General features: G+C 33.2%; 1 protein-coding gene across 1 annotated transcript; it reads left to right on the top strand.

Moving 5' to 3' along the window:
• Positions 1–39: 39 nt before the first annotated feature.
• Positions 40–15,497, top strand: LOC114534386 (coagulation factor VIII-like). The gene is made up of 9 exons (XM_028555826.1): positions 40–458; positions 1,073–1,157; positions 4,144–4,274; positions 4,646–4,884; positions 5,079–5,109; positions 6,532–6,854; positions 8,072–8,166; positions 9,345–9,436; positions 15,358–15,497. The coding sequence occupies exons 2-9, from the start codon at positions 1,150–1,152 to the stop codon at positions 15,495–15,497; spliced, it is 1,059 nt and encodes a 352-aa protein (XP_028411627.1). The 5' UTR covers positions 40–458; positions 1,073–1,149.
• The last annotated feature ends 272 nt before the right edge of the window (positions 15,498–15,769 follow it).

The following is a 15,769-nucleotide window of genomic DNA, read 5'->3' as shown; positions in this document are numbered from 1 at the left end:
CCTGATAGCGTAAGCAAACAACGCCCGAGAATGATGAAACTCGTACTCATATAGGCGCTGCTAAAACTCCCTATTCTTGACATGCCAGCTATACACGAGCAACTGCTTCGCCTATGTTACGAACTCAACAACTGACGCGTCTAGCTCGCTTGGTTTTTTTTGTCTCCCTTGCTTTTCTCTCGGACGTGCTTTCCTATACTCAATCGGTAGGGAGCTCAGGTGTCGATCACGAGAATAGTTTCGCTCGTTTCTTCCTCTACCGCAGTTTTCCGTATTCCGCAAGTTCCGCAACACTCCGAAGCCCTTATTTTGCCAGCGGGACATTCCCAGCAAGCCCCACCACCGTTGTTATCAAACCTCTGGTCGTCGGTGTCTAATGTTTTAACCACAGGTTGCAGTGTTACACAGGGAGAGCGGCAAAGAGAGGAAAATTCCCAGAGGAAAATCAAGTTTGCCAGGTTTGTCACACATCTGTATTTGCTGCACAAGGTCATTCAACATATTTGAAATGTTGAGCTGTTCAACTATGAGCAGTTTCTAGAGTTCCTATAGATCCTTGTCAAAATCAAATTATCGGGCACAGTTTTGTCGACGCGTCTACCGATCTCAGCATGGTCAGAAATGCAGGCCAATATGGTATACCAAGCGTGCGTGACTTGGCCGCTAATTTAGAAATTCAATATGGCGTCACGCTTAAGAAATGAGGGAGAAAGATTTAAATTTGCTTTTTATTTAATCCACAATTGAAAAATCATTCCAGTCTACGTCCAAAATATCATCAAATTTATCGATCTTTAAACACTGAAAATTCGAGGGCAATTCGAGATGCCGTAGTATGTTCCCGAGAAAGAATAATTAAACGATTGAAATTGTATAATTAAGTTTATAGTCCAGGCATATTACGTACATTAGAGCTCCAATTTCTGCTCGTTGTTGGCAAACATCGGCAAATGACCAAGTCCAAGATGGTTCGTAAAGACGCTTTCTTTATGCACATCGCAACTGTGTTTCCCAACGCAGTGAGTTCATCAATTTCGTGCAGTGATTTTTTATTGACATTATTTTTTTTCAGCTGTTGCTATGATACAACAGACACTGATCCAGTGAGCTCTATATATATATCGAGTGGTAACTTTTCTTATTTGGCTAATGTTCAGGTGACGCTAAAGAGAATTTATATATATATATATATATATATATTATATATATATATTATATATATATTATATATAATAATATATATATATATATATAATATATATATATATATTAAATATATATATATATTATATATATATATATATATATAATATATATTATATATTATATATATATATATATATATATATATATATATATATATAATATATATATATATATACACCCATTTGCAAAAACGTTGGCCGCAGATAGATAGATAGATACTAGAATTCTAATTAGAATTGCATATGATTACTTTTGCATGGGATTTCAATCATATTACACAACATATGCAATTCTAATTAGATTTCGAGTATCTATCTATATATCTATCTGCGGCCAACGTTTTTGCAAACGGGTGTATATATATATATATATATATATATATATATATATATATATATATATATATATATATATATATATATATTTATATATATATATATATATATATATATATATATATATATATACACCCGTTATATATAACGGGTGTATATATATATATATATATATATATATATATATATATATATATATATATATATATATATATATATATATATATGTGTGTGTGTATAAAGCTATCTTTCATTAAACAATAACTTGGAGAGAAAATTATCCGAAACATACGAGTTTCATACGAGAAAACCACAAAAATCCGAGGTTTGCGGGCACTTTTAGCAACCAAGTGACATCTCCATATATATAATATATATATATATATATATATATATATATAGAGCTCACTTCACTGATCTGAATAATGCACTAAAAAACTGAGCCGCATAAGGCTCACCGTTTGCCTGCCTGCATTTCTGGCAATGAGAATACCTAGGTCTCAATCGTTTTTTTTTGTCGTGTTTAAGATATTTTTTGCATGCAATTTATTTTTGTTACGCTAGGCCAACTATTTTCAAAAATACGGCTTCTCGATTTATATCCATCTTGGATTAAAATCAAAAGCCGGTCAAATGTCTGTTTTTTCAATCAAGAAAGGGAGCTCTGTTTTTATTATACTGTCTTGAAGACATCAATAATTTTTAATGAAATGAGCTTTGATTTATCAAAATTCGCCATCGTGACTTATAATTTCCTATTTAATTTTCGCCTTTATAAAAATTAATCACCTTATTTTTGACATATATACATTAATTTTGTACCAAATTTCAGCACTTTTGCAAGGAGGTAGATTTGCAACTTTAGAATCGCGTATATTAATTTTGTTTTTAAGAAAAATTAACTGTACCGATATCTCAAATAAAGATAACAGTATATAATATATTTTATTCATGTTGATAAATGCGATTGAGAGGGCGATTTGATGTATTATAGACATATTGTTGTTTAAATATAATGTATCCCACAATATAATTCACTGCATGATTTATAATGTCAAAGCTTTCGATCCCTGATTAACCCAAATCTTCATGCAATACAAAAATATATACGTATACAGTAATTATATAGAATATAATTTATTAGTAAGATATATTGTATGGATATTGTTGAACATTCAAATGAATTTATATAATTTTTATGAGCTTGTGTAGCTACTCTTTGTTGCGCTATATTTGCTGTAAAAGAGAAAACTATTGAATGACTTAATTTGAAAGGGGCAATTTTTCTGAATACGCATTTTGAGGCTTGAAGTAGCCTATACACAAGGTTCTTGTGATTCGTTTTTGCCATGAGCAAGCTTCAAATCTTTTGTTAAAGACAAATTTTGTTGAGTATTTATAAATATTTTTCTCACCAACGGTTCGAAGCCTAAGTATTGAGAATTGGGTTAAGTCTTACCAATTTCTGCGGTGTCCTTCGAATTGCTTCTGCATGAAAGAACGTTTATTAATCCGATGAAATTCTCGGCTTTTAAACGTTTAGCCGCCGGTTGTTAAAAAGACGGTTAACTTAACGCAGGGTAAACGCTAACCTAACTTTTAACATCCGGACCCATATTTTTGCTGAAATTCGAGAAAAGTTATAGCATGAAAAGTTCTCTATCTATCTTTTCTTAGAATTAATAAAGTATCCTAGACGTGTGTTTTTTTATCGAAAGCCACAATTAAATGTCGACTCGACTAAAGAATCGTGTAAAATAATCTCCCGTGCAATCGCAACATGTAAGGCATGTTTTATAACTTTTTATATATCGTTAGTATTTAATGAAGCATCTCATTTTATTATTTATTACTGTTTTATACGTTTTTGTAATTGACACTTCACAAAAAAAGTCGTAGCTATATAAAACAGGTCTAATATGAATGTCATTGTTACAGATGTCAGTAACTGTTTTAAGCGGATGAACGACGTTTAATATTGCTTAGCAAAGAGTTATATTAAACTGAGTTTGCGTGGATGCTGACAGTTGCACGGAAGAGTATATATAAGAGGAATCGAGGTTTTTCTGAGAAATTCAAGTTAATATTTGTACTTCAAGGAGCGATAATATCGATATATAAGGTAAACAGTGATTCAGAATGAATCCTCATGTTTTATAATATTGTTTGAATGCCTGGGTCTCAAAAAATTGCACGCTAAAATATAAGCATACAGAACGAAATCATTCGGCAAGCTATGTTTAGCATGAATAAAGCCATACGTTGTCACATCCTCAAGCGTCTTTTAACAATTAAAAAACTATTTTAATTTTTATACTATTTTCCGTCTCGTAATTTTGAAATTAAAATTTGTGGCTCATTGGTTCCTGGTGATGGCTTTGTCGGATACGATCGCCAACGTAAACTTTTGTTTACTGGCTACGTTAACTACATTATCTAACTACATTATTTACCTATATTATCATTTTTAGATAAGTTACTTAGATACTTTTAGGCCGAATAACATAGGAACATAATGTCGTCATAATTATTGATTACACCACAATTTCTACATTATCTTCAGTCTGATATTTTGCTCATTGATAATATTTTTATTTTAAAGGAAATTAACTAAAACAGCAATGAAGCTCATTGGTCATACATTAAGATTCTTTACTGCTCTAATAACACTCGTATTTGCTTTGGAGAATACGGCCGCCAGTGTAAACTTTTGTTATGATTCAAGTTTTGAAGGTAAGAGTGACCAATTTATGGCCAAAATTTTATGATTATAAAGCAACCGTCTTTGTAAAGGAGAACCAGTTGATTTTTTCATCACACCGGCATAGCATATTCACCACATTGCCGGTGATTTTTCTGACCAGTTATAATGGCATCATTAGCACTTTAGTGCCAATGGGCGCTTTAGCTCTCTGACTAATAGACACGCTTATAAGTGATCAGCCAACAACTGTTATGAGGCTGATCAGGACAAATTTATAATCCTTATTACCGTGAGTTTATACATTATCGTCTCCAACATTTTGTGATAAGGAAGAATTTATTTTAGAAACAAAAATAGCTAAGTATTAAACTCCTCGAATATGTTTTGCTACAAACTTTAGATTTCAGGCTAAATACAACAATTCACTCAACCGCATTCGTCTATGATTGGGTTGACTGTGCTGGGGAGTGCCTCAAAGAGCCATGTTGTAGATCTATCAACTTTAAGAAGGAATTCATCTCAGAAAATTCTGAAAATTACAACTGCGAAATGTTGCATCATGTCATCACCGATGCATCCAACAACTTATTGGAACCAAATTCATCCTACGATTACGTATTTTTTCATAACACAAAAAAGGTAAAATATTCTTATGCATTAGTTATTATTTCAGTAAACACTAAGTGGACTGAAACAATAACTCGAGCGCCATCTTCGAAGCCGAATTCAAGGTTTTCAGCACACTAAAAATAGTTTAAATATCGAAAAGATTTTGCAAAATTTCCTTGCAAAAAATGGCTTGTATTTTATTTTTAATTTCTTTTTAATTTCAGAAATTCAATTTAAATTGCTTAGATCCAAAAGGTAAGTACTGGTGAAATATATCATAAAGATAACTTTGGTGAAAATAGGAAGAAAAAAAATTTTTTTGCTAGAATTAGTAGTCAAATAATTAAATACATCAAATCATGTGTACTAGTCTTCTTGCGATCAAATTTTCAATTCGTTTTGAGACTTTGAGCTAAATATAGCGCAGATTGTATTTATACCGTATTCAGTTATGAAATCGTGTGTACACGCGAGAACGTTTATCGCAATGTTTCATTGCACCCCTAGGTTAAGGATGAAGGTAACATGAGTTTCGAGAAAATACGAGATATTTTTCAAGAAAAAAGCCAATAAATTTTATAAACTAATGTCTTGGAATATTAATGAGACTAACGTAAATATACCGCTGGGCACAGCAAAAATAAAAAAATGAGATTTACTGGCTGATGTTGAAACTCATCCGCAATGATGCACGAACGTGATGAATGTCCACGTCCGCGACCGGCTCAGTTTGTAGTTTTTATTTCTTGAGAATGAAATATATTAGGCTATAGGATTTTATGGCGTAAATTTTACTAAATACATACATATAAATACATATATATATATATATATATATATATATATATATATATATATATATATATATATATATATATATATATATATATATATATATATATATATATATATATATATATAATTAATAACTTTATTTGAATTGTCTACCCTCATGAGGATTCCTGATTTTCATTAACATTAAAAATATACAAACATAGATTATATAGAACATACTGTACAGGGATAAGAAACAAATTATACAACAAATTAAATAGCTGATAGACAAAAATCGTTACATCGATATGAGAATGAGGACAGGTCAGCATCACTTCAAAATAGATTTTATTCTCCGTTTAAATGATTGAATGAAATCGGTAGTTTTTGCTTTGAAAGGTAGATTATTCCAATGAAAAGCTCCATTGTATTTGAAAGTTCTCTTCAGAAATTCTTTCTTAGGTTTTGCTAATTTTAAATCCGTTTCACGATTTCGAAGATCATAGGGGGAATCGTCCTCATTGCATCGTCGAAATAAATATTTTGAATTTGGAGCAGTATTTAATCATTGCATGACTATTTTATATAATTTATGTAAATTAATCTAATATTATTACGTCTCACGTCTAGAGACTCCCAACCCAACAAATTCAAGACATCTTCAGATCGAGTTAGAATTAGACCCTGTTATAACCAGTGCAGCGCGATATGATATTCAGGATGATATAACTCCCGCAGCGGGGGTGATATACAGAATGATTCAAAAGTAGACCATTTGAAATTTATCAATTTTTGTTGTAGTATGAGAGCCATCATTCTGGTCGAATATTAAATTTACATACTAACCATGAGGTCAAAAATTTGAAATCACTAACGAATACAATGATTTATTAATTGACACAGCGTGCAAGATGGCTCTCGGGATGGAAAATGGTAATATTAGTGATGAACAAATCACAGCATCAAGCGAACGTGATATAAATCATAGGGCGGCTAATGGAAGATTGAATTTTACACCACGAGATGGAAGAAGGGGGGCGTGGTCATCGCAGCAACAAGATCTTCATCAGTGGCTTCAGGTTGATTTCCAAAGATCTACTCTGGTCACAGGAATCAGTACCCAAGGATGGAATGGAAAAAAATTCTTTGTTAAATGCTACACCGTCTCTAGCCAAGATCTAGATGGAAAGAAATTTCAACATTTTTTAGAAAATGGAGCAGTTAAGGTACGTGTTTTCCAAAACTTATACCTATTACTAATTTTTTATTAATATTTTCTGGAGCAAAAATTGTTGTGCGAAAGTGTGGAGTTTATCAATTACCAATGTGGCAAGAGTTGCAACACTGGTGATAAAACCTGCATGGTATTATGTAGCGAGAGACTTTCACACAAAAGAAATTAGTTATTTTTAAGCAACCATGTTTTCTGTTTTATAAAAATTAATTCAAATAAAGCGATGTGATTATCGAAAGCATCAGGAAAATTGGTGAATTTCAACTTACGATTGCGCGCCAAAAATGAGTACCTCAAGATTACACTATTCATAAACGAAGATTTTAAGCTGAATAACTTTATTTTAGTAACCAATCTTTATAAACATGAAAGTTTGAATTAACAGACAAAGGCAGACGAGGCGTTAATGAAAATCCTATCACAAATCTATTATTGCGATTAAAAGTTTTTCATTCTTGAAACATTCTTGAAGGCCGATTCATTTTCACATTCTTTAAACATTCTTGAAGGCCGATCATCGCTATAAGACCACTTAAGATTTAGTGAAAACGTGGATTCTGTATGTTTCATATCATAGGCAGAAATCATCATATATATATATATATATATATATATATATATATATATATATATATATATATATATACGTATATATATATATATATATGTATATATATATATATATATATATATATAAATATAATATTATATATATATATATATATATAAAAAAATAAATAATCGTATTTATATATATATAAATAAATAATAGTAAAAAATCTGTACAATTAGGGTCATTTTTTGGGAAGATTTGGGAAAGGAGTACATGTGCGTGAGTATATATATATATATATATATATATATATATATATATATATATATATATATATATATATATAAATATATATATATATATATATATATATATATATATATAAATAAATAAATAATCGTATTTATATATATATAAATAAATAATAGTAAAAAATCTGTACAATTAGGGTCATTTTTTGGGAAGATTTGGGAAAGGAGTACATATATATATATATATACTCACGCACATGTACTCCTTTCCCAAATCTTCCCAAAAAATGACCCTTGCAATGATATCGGTTATTCCCATTTAAATAAAAAATTCTCCCAAATCTGAATAAAATCCAATCTAATACGACATTCTAACTGCGGCAAATATTCTCCCAATATCTACAGGAATTCCAAGGTAACACAGACGGATATTCCATTGTCCATCACATGGTGATTCCTCATATTTCTGCTCGGTTTATTCGCATTCATCCAACGGCTTGGTATAAACATATCTCGATGAGAGTTGAATTTTACGGTTGTTATGCATACTAATTATAGCAAACGCTTTCATATATACGTTTTTCAATATTAATGTTATTAATATCCTGATCTGTTTTTCGTAGCATTAGTAACTTATTTATTTATTAGTAATTTATATATCTTATTTTGCAAACATATATGCATATATGTAAAGGCGATGTTTTAATAACTTTTGTTTCGTTAAAGGGCGTAAGGTTTTAAAGGGATCTCTATTATATGTGATTTACCTCTTCAGGTTTTGATATTTTTAATTTTGAAAGTTAAATGTTGTATCATAGAATGATTTTATGGAACAAAGATAGTTAATTAACTTCGAGAGCTATCATGTGCGTTGTTATTGTTATAATTAATTAAGTATTCATAACGCAGTCTTAGGAGCCCGCATGTTTTTGATTGTTTGCTGGTAGGCTAGCAGTCAACGTGTTGTAAGTTGTTGCTTTCCCGTATGCTGCAATCTTACAACGAATGTCACGCTATACGAAAAACGGTTTAGCACCCCCTGACTTGCATACGTTGTGTTCCTCCTCTATCACGCCTGGCTCACGCTCTTTTTTGCAGAGCCATCGAGAGACATGCATTAGGGAGATTTATCAGCGACTACGAGTACGAGATTCGTCATTCTCGGCAGGTATCAGCAAATGTCCACGTCTAGGACGGTTCGTAAAGACTCTTGCTTAATTCACATCGCATTTTAAAAGCTCAAAAAGACGCGTTAATGTGTTCCCCAACACTGGCGTAGCCAGCATCGATAGTTTGGGGGGTCCATATTCATATATTCATGTAAACAGACTGTAAAGACAATTGATTTGAAAAGAAATTATCCTGCGTATCACGAATATATGAATATGGACCCCCCCCCCCAATTATCGTTCTGGCTACGCCGCTGTTCCCCAACAAAATTAAATTGATCAATTTCGTACAGTGATTTTTGGTCGCCATTATTTTCTTTTATAGCTCTTGCTATGATACAACCGACACTGATCTGAATAATGCACTAAAAAACTGAACCGCATGTGCCCACACGCCTCACCGCCTGCCTGCATTTCAGGTCATGATCAGCCTTTAGTAAAGAAAATACCTAGGTCTCAATCGTTTTGTTTTGTTTTGTTTTGTTTTGTTTTGAAGATATGTTTTGCAGGGACCACGGAGCGTTTTTCATATTGCTGGTGCTGGGAGCCGCGGTCCTGCTAGGAGAGGCCTCTGAAATGGCCGCAAATGCCTCTCATTTCAGTTAGATACTTTTTGTCTCTATGTTTTCTTTGATTTGCATATGTACTGAAGCATACATAATTTCAATCCATTTGTAAACATGGCGGATTTAGTACGACAGATATCGTTAGAAATTTGAATGCTCATTTGTTTGGTTATTTAATTATACGTTGAAGAAGTAAAAATTACGATAATATTCAAGATACATAAGATACACTGCATATACTTGTAAGCAAAGATACCAATTGCTAAAAGCATTGTTTGTAAATTTGAGCGAACTTGAAAATATTCGAAATTGAAGACTAATTACGGAAAAATTATTGGTGGAGCTAAAGCCCAACCCTGGTCCGCGCTTCCTATTTTGTATGTAATTTATTTTTTTTACGCTAGGCCAATTATTTTCAAAGTTACGGCCTCCCGATTTATATCTATCTTAGATTAAAATCAAGAGTTCAGTTTTTATTACTGTCTTGAAGACATAAATAATTTTTAGTGAAATGAGCTTTGATTTATCGAAATTCGCCATCATGACTTACAATTTCCTATTACATTTTTGCATTCATAAGAATTGATAGCACCTAATTTTTGACATATCTACATTAATTTTGTACCCGATTTCAGCACTTTTCCAAGGATGCAGATTTACAACTTTGGAATCTCGTATATATGTTAATTTTGCTTTTAAGAAAAATTTAACGATGTCTCAAGTAAACACAAGATATAATATATTATTTTTATGCATGTTGATAAATGCGATTGAAATGGCGTTTTGATGTATTATAGACATATTGTTGTTTAAATATAATGTATTCCACAACATAATTCACTGCATGATTTATAATCTCAAAGCTTTCCATCCCTGATTAACTCAAATCTTCATGCAATACAAAAATATATACATATACAGTAATTATACAGAATATTTTAGTATGATATATTGTATGGAAAATGTTGAACATTCAAATGGATTTATATAAATTTTATGTGCTTGTGTAGCTACTTTTCGGCGCCGATCATCATCATAATCATCATCATCATCATCATCATCATCATCATCATCATCATTTTTTACGCTGAGAGGTTGCTCTGATGCGCGTTCTCAGCTTCTGGGTCGTCGATCACTTTCCCAAATTTCGTTCTATCTTGCATTATTTTCAAAATCTGCGCCTTTTCAATTCTTCCATGCATCATTTCACTTATTTTCGGCCAAATATCTCTTGCATTCGGCACTTCCTTCTCCATAAATAGCATCTGCTTTTGCCAACTGTTGTTTTTCAATGGTGTCCTGTGGGCATGCAATATATATTTAAGAAACTGCTTGTCAATGAAGGATTCTATAGTTGTTGTTTTCGAGATTTCGTGGAGCTTTTTGTTGCTGATTTTGAGAGCGAACGGGTTTTTGGCTTTGGGGTTATCTTCTCCCTACCTCGTGTTACCACATTTGATAATTTTCCTCAAAAATAATCATTAAACGACTTCCAGCCGGTTTTACTTCTTTGCTTTCATCTGCCACGCTTGCTTCGGACTAGTGACTCTGAAAGGGAGATTCTAGCTTCGAGGTTTATCCTGCGGTCTGTGAGTGCGTGCTTGTGTTTGTTGAAAGGAGTCCAGGCTGCAACGATTTGATAGTTCACGAAGTAATCAGCGTCTTTTGCGCTGATGTTTGCCATCAAACGATGCATGTTAATTGTTTGTCAGGTGTATTTGCTGTAAAAGAGAAAATAATTGAATTTCTGCAATCTTTTGACAGCTCATCATACACATCTGACAGCTGTGAAATGGCCATTTTGGGGCTAAAAGTATACACAAGGTTCTTATGATTCGTCCATGCCATGCCCAAGCTTCAAATATTTCGTGCAAGACATATTTTTTTGAGTATTTATAAATATTTTTCTCACCAACGGTTCGAAGCCTAAGTATTGAGAATTGGGTTAAGTCTTTGAATTGGGTTAAGTCGAATTGCTTCTGCATGAAAGAACGTTTATTAATCCGATAAAATTCTCGGCTTTTAAACGTTTAGGTGCCGGTTGTTAAAAAGACGGTTAACTTAACCCAGGGTAAACGCTAACTTAACTTTTAACAATAGGACCCAGATGTTGCTGAATTTGTTTAAAAACGTTTTTTAGATTCGAGAAAAGTTATAGCACGAAAAGTTCTGTATCCGTTGGTAAACCTTTTTTTCACTTTTAACAAAGTATCCTAGACCTGTGTTTTTCTATGGAAGATCACAATTAAGTGTCGACTTATGAAAAATCGTGCAAAATAATCCGCTGTAATCGCAGCAGGTACGGCATGTTCTATTACTTTTGTGGGCCCCCCATGTCGTTATTATTTGATGAAGCTCATTTTATTATTTATTACTGCTTTATATGTTTTGGCAATTGACACTTCAGGAAAAGACGTCGCTATCTAACATGAATGTCATTGTTACAGACGTCAGTAAGTGTTTCAAGCGGATGAACAACGTTTAATATTGCTTAGCAAAGAGTTAAATTAAACTAAGTTTGCGTGCATACTAACAGCTGCACCGAAGAGTATAAGAGGAATCGAGGTTTTTCTGAGAAATTCAAGTTAATATTTGTACTGTCAGAAAAGACAATATCGATACATAAGGTAAAGCAGTGATTCAGAATGAATCATCGTGTTTATTATTGATTGAATGCCGGGGTCTAAAAAATGCACTAAAAATATAAGCATGGAGAACAGAATCATTCGGCGAGCTACAGTACTGTTCAGAAATAACCTATCAAAAACCGGTTAACCTATAGGTCAAATGTTGGTCTGATGGCGGTTGAGTCAAGGTCAGACTGAGGTCGAACTGCGGTGAGACGGAGGTTAAACGTCGGCCTAACTCGGTCTGACAGACATTTCTTAAGATTTTTCGATTTGGTTATTGTGTTGTCGTTCTCAGCTGTTCATAAATTTCGTTCCGAAAGAACAGCCACTGCGAAGGAATTCCCCTTGCGATCGTCTGCGGTTTCTATCGGTCGATCGATCGCAACCGAACCAGAGCCGAACCGCAACCGCAGTGTTAGGTTATTTCTAGACAGCACTCTACGTTTAGGCTGAATAAAGCCATACATCGTCACATCCTTATGCGTTTTTTAATAATTTAAATTTTCATCATAATATATTTTAGTTTTGGGAACTTAAACAGCAATGAGGTTCATTGGTCATACAATCAACATCTTTGTTCCTATATTGACCCTCGTGATAGCTTTGTTGGACACGATCGCCAGCGTAGACTTTTGCTACGATTCAAGTTTTGAAGGTGAGAGTTGCTGATCAGAGCTACAGTATACATGCAGCAACGGCTTCAAGACGAAACGTTTTAAAATTTTCACTATGCACGTATAAATATACACATTGTTCCGGCAAGTTAATGACATAATGATTAACTTTCGCCTCGATAGACACACTGAATTAGCCTTTCTTACGATGGCGAATATATGCCGCCATTTTTGGGGACCTTTTTTTCAAAACCGCATGCGCAAGACTCGTAACGGCGACTGTCTTTAATTTTAGTTTTAGGCTGAATTTATTTTTCAAATGGTCTGTTGATTCTAAAAAAATTATTCTCATTTTGGTATAATATTTTAAACCTATTTGAGAAAATTGAAAGTACCCTAAAACGTCATCGTGAGAAAGGCTAATTGGTTTGAACCAATACAACCATATGCAAGCTTCCATTAACGGCGCGTCCAAAATAAGGTTTTGAAAAGTTTGAATTAATGAGTTTTTCAACGGAAACACATTTGTTTTGACACTCAAACGTTCTCTGGGAGGGGCCAAGACAATTAGTTTCGCGATCAAAACATTACACTTTTGCCCATATTTTGCCTACACTTTTGCCCAAAATTTGTAGCTTTGTTATAGAGTTTAAATAAACAGACATGGTAGCTATAGATCTTGTTGCTCAAGAATGGATTCCCCTGAAATTAGTTGCTTCACAAAAAATAATATATAATATAATTGCACCTGTCAAATCGCGGATATTTTCGTAATTTTCATCTTATATATAGCGAATTTTAGAGAATTCAACTGTAAATCCATTCTTCAGCAATAAGATGTCTATATCTACCATTTCTGTTTATCTCAAACTTCATAAGAAAGCTACAAATTTTGGTTACATATATAGGCAAAAGTGTAAAGTTTTGATTGCAAAACTAATTGCTTTGCACTCTCCCAAAAAACGCCTCAGTGTCAAAACAAATGTGTCTCCGGTGAAAAATTCATTAATTCAAACTTTTCAAAACCTTAGCTTGTTGCGCGGATGCGCAGTCAATGGAAGCTGGCAAATGGTTGTACCTCGCGGTGAGAAAAAAAATTGAGGCCGTATTGGGTCATACTATCGTCACCAAAAGTGTATTATATAGTTTTGTAGAAAAGTAAACAACCTCTGTAGAATGGCTGATAACATTTTGCAACACACTTTAGGTTTCAGGCAAAATACAGCAACTTCAACATTTTGTGATAACGAAGAATTTATTTTAGAAACAAAGAATAGCTAAGTATTAAACTCCTGGAATATATTTTTCTACAAACTTCAGGTTTCAGGCTAAATACAGCAATTCACTCAACCGCATTCGTCTATGATTGGGTTGACTGTGCTGGGGAGTGCCTCAAAGAACCGTGTTGTAGATCTATCAACTTTAAGAAGGAATTCATCTCAGAAAATCCGGAAGATTATAATTGCGAAATGTTACATGATGTCATCACCGACGCATCAAAGCACTTGTTGGAACCAAATTCATCCTACAATTACATATTTTTTCATAACCCGCGAAAGGTAATAAAATTGTGCCGCATAATAATTCCGACTTTAGTACTTTCTCAAGCATCATTTCAGACTTAGAATAAATTATCAGTGGCGTAGCCAGGCTAACAATTTAGTCCTGCTATGCAAATTTCATATTCATTACTCCGCCTGCGTATGCGCAGCGGAGTCTTAAAATGCAATGGTCTTTTTTTCCTTTTAGTAGTCGTAGTTTTGGGTGACAGAAGTTAGCATTTCTACAGGTAACCCAAAACAACTTCATTTTTGACCGAGAAGCCCTGGGTTACATGGTCCACAGATGAATTATGTACATCAGTTGGCATGCAGAAGGAGTGTTTTTATTAATTCCTTTCGAAATTCATTGTCTTCACAGTGAATCAATACTAAAATATTAGCATAGCATTACTAAATTGTCGGGCTGGCTACGCCACTGAATGATACAATGAGTGAAGGGTATATAGCTATCATGGTAGATCATTATTTATACATATGCTTTGACTCTCTTTAACTTATTTCAAAATGACAAATATGCCAGGTGTTTTTTGCAACTTTTTGAATTTGACGACAATACACCTGAAGGCCTGTTTCAAGCGTTGAACCTAATTTATAATATACAAAGTCCTCATTTGACGTCTGAAACAGACGTAATTAACTTAAATTGTGTACAATATCATGAAACTGCATTTACATTTATAGAACTACAATTCAAGTTGTCTAATTCCAAAAGGTAAATCTTAACAAAATATATCATAAAGATAAATTATTAGTGGGGAAGGACAAAAAGGAGAAGAAAAAACCACAATCGTATTAGTTAATTAAATAACACAGATGACATTTGCTGTGCATGCATTCAGTTGTTAAAATATCGTGCGTACGACTGCACGTTTTTCTCGTCTCATGGAAGGCGTACCACAAAATTGACGAAAGCGAAGGCGGAGAAATATAAAAAATGAGTTGCCATGGCGAATCTGGCACACAGATTTCACTTCCAAGGAGGCGGGACGTCCTCTCCTGTAATTTTTCCAAACTGTACAGTCTCGTTTAAATAAATAAGGAACCAACGATGGCGATTACATCTCTGACGCATGTTTCAATTCGTTGAATGTCTTCTTGCGTGACTTTAGCTTGGTATACTCAATTGCACGATGGTCATTTTTTTGTCTAGTGCCGGATTTCTTTGAAGCAGACTTAGCAGTTATAATTGTTGAATGTTATAGTAGTTATGATAGTTATGAATGTACTGAATGTAAATTGGCTAACTTTGGATTGCGAGAAGAGTTGAAATTACTCGGGTTGCTGTGGTAGCCTAGTCTCGGTTTCGCAATTATTTTTTTGTGTGGCAGGCTTACACCTGTATTCAAAAAGCTCGCTCACACTCATTGAGTGCGACATTGAAATTTTATTATTACTGATTATAATAAGAAAGTTTTTTTCTCAATCATTGGAAACATTCATGATCAAGGGCGTCTTAATTTTTCATGTCAGTTGATGGTGAGAATAATATTTTAAGCATTCAAAGATAGATATTACCCTATGTCAGTTTTTAACCTCTAATTTAAAGTATGACCATAATGAAA

Source organism: Dendronephthya gigantea, unplaced genomic scaffold (genome assembly GCF_004324835.1).
Source record: "Dendronephthya gigantea isolate DGI-Jeju-01 unplaced genomic scaffold, DenGig_1.0 000099F, whole genome shotgun sequence".
NCBI classification, from domain to species: Eukaryota; Metazoa; Cnidaria; class Anthozoa; order Malacalcyonacea; family Nephtheidae; genus Dendronephthya; species Dendronephthya gigantea.
Note: the sequence above shows the minus strand (reverse complement) of the source record. Positions and strands in the feature narration are given on the sequence as shown.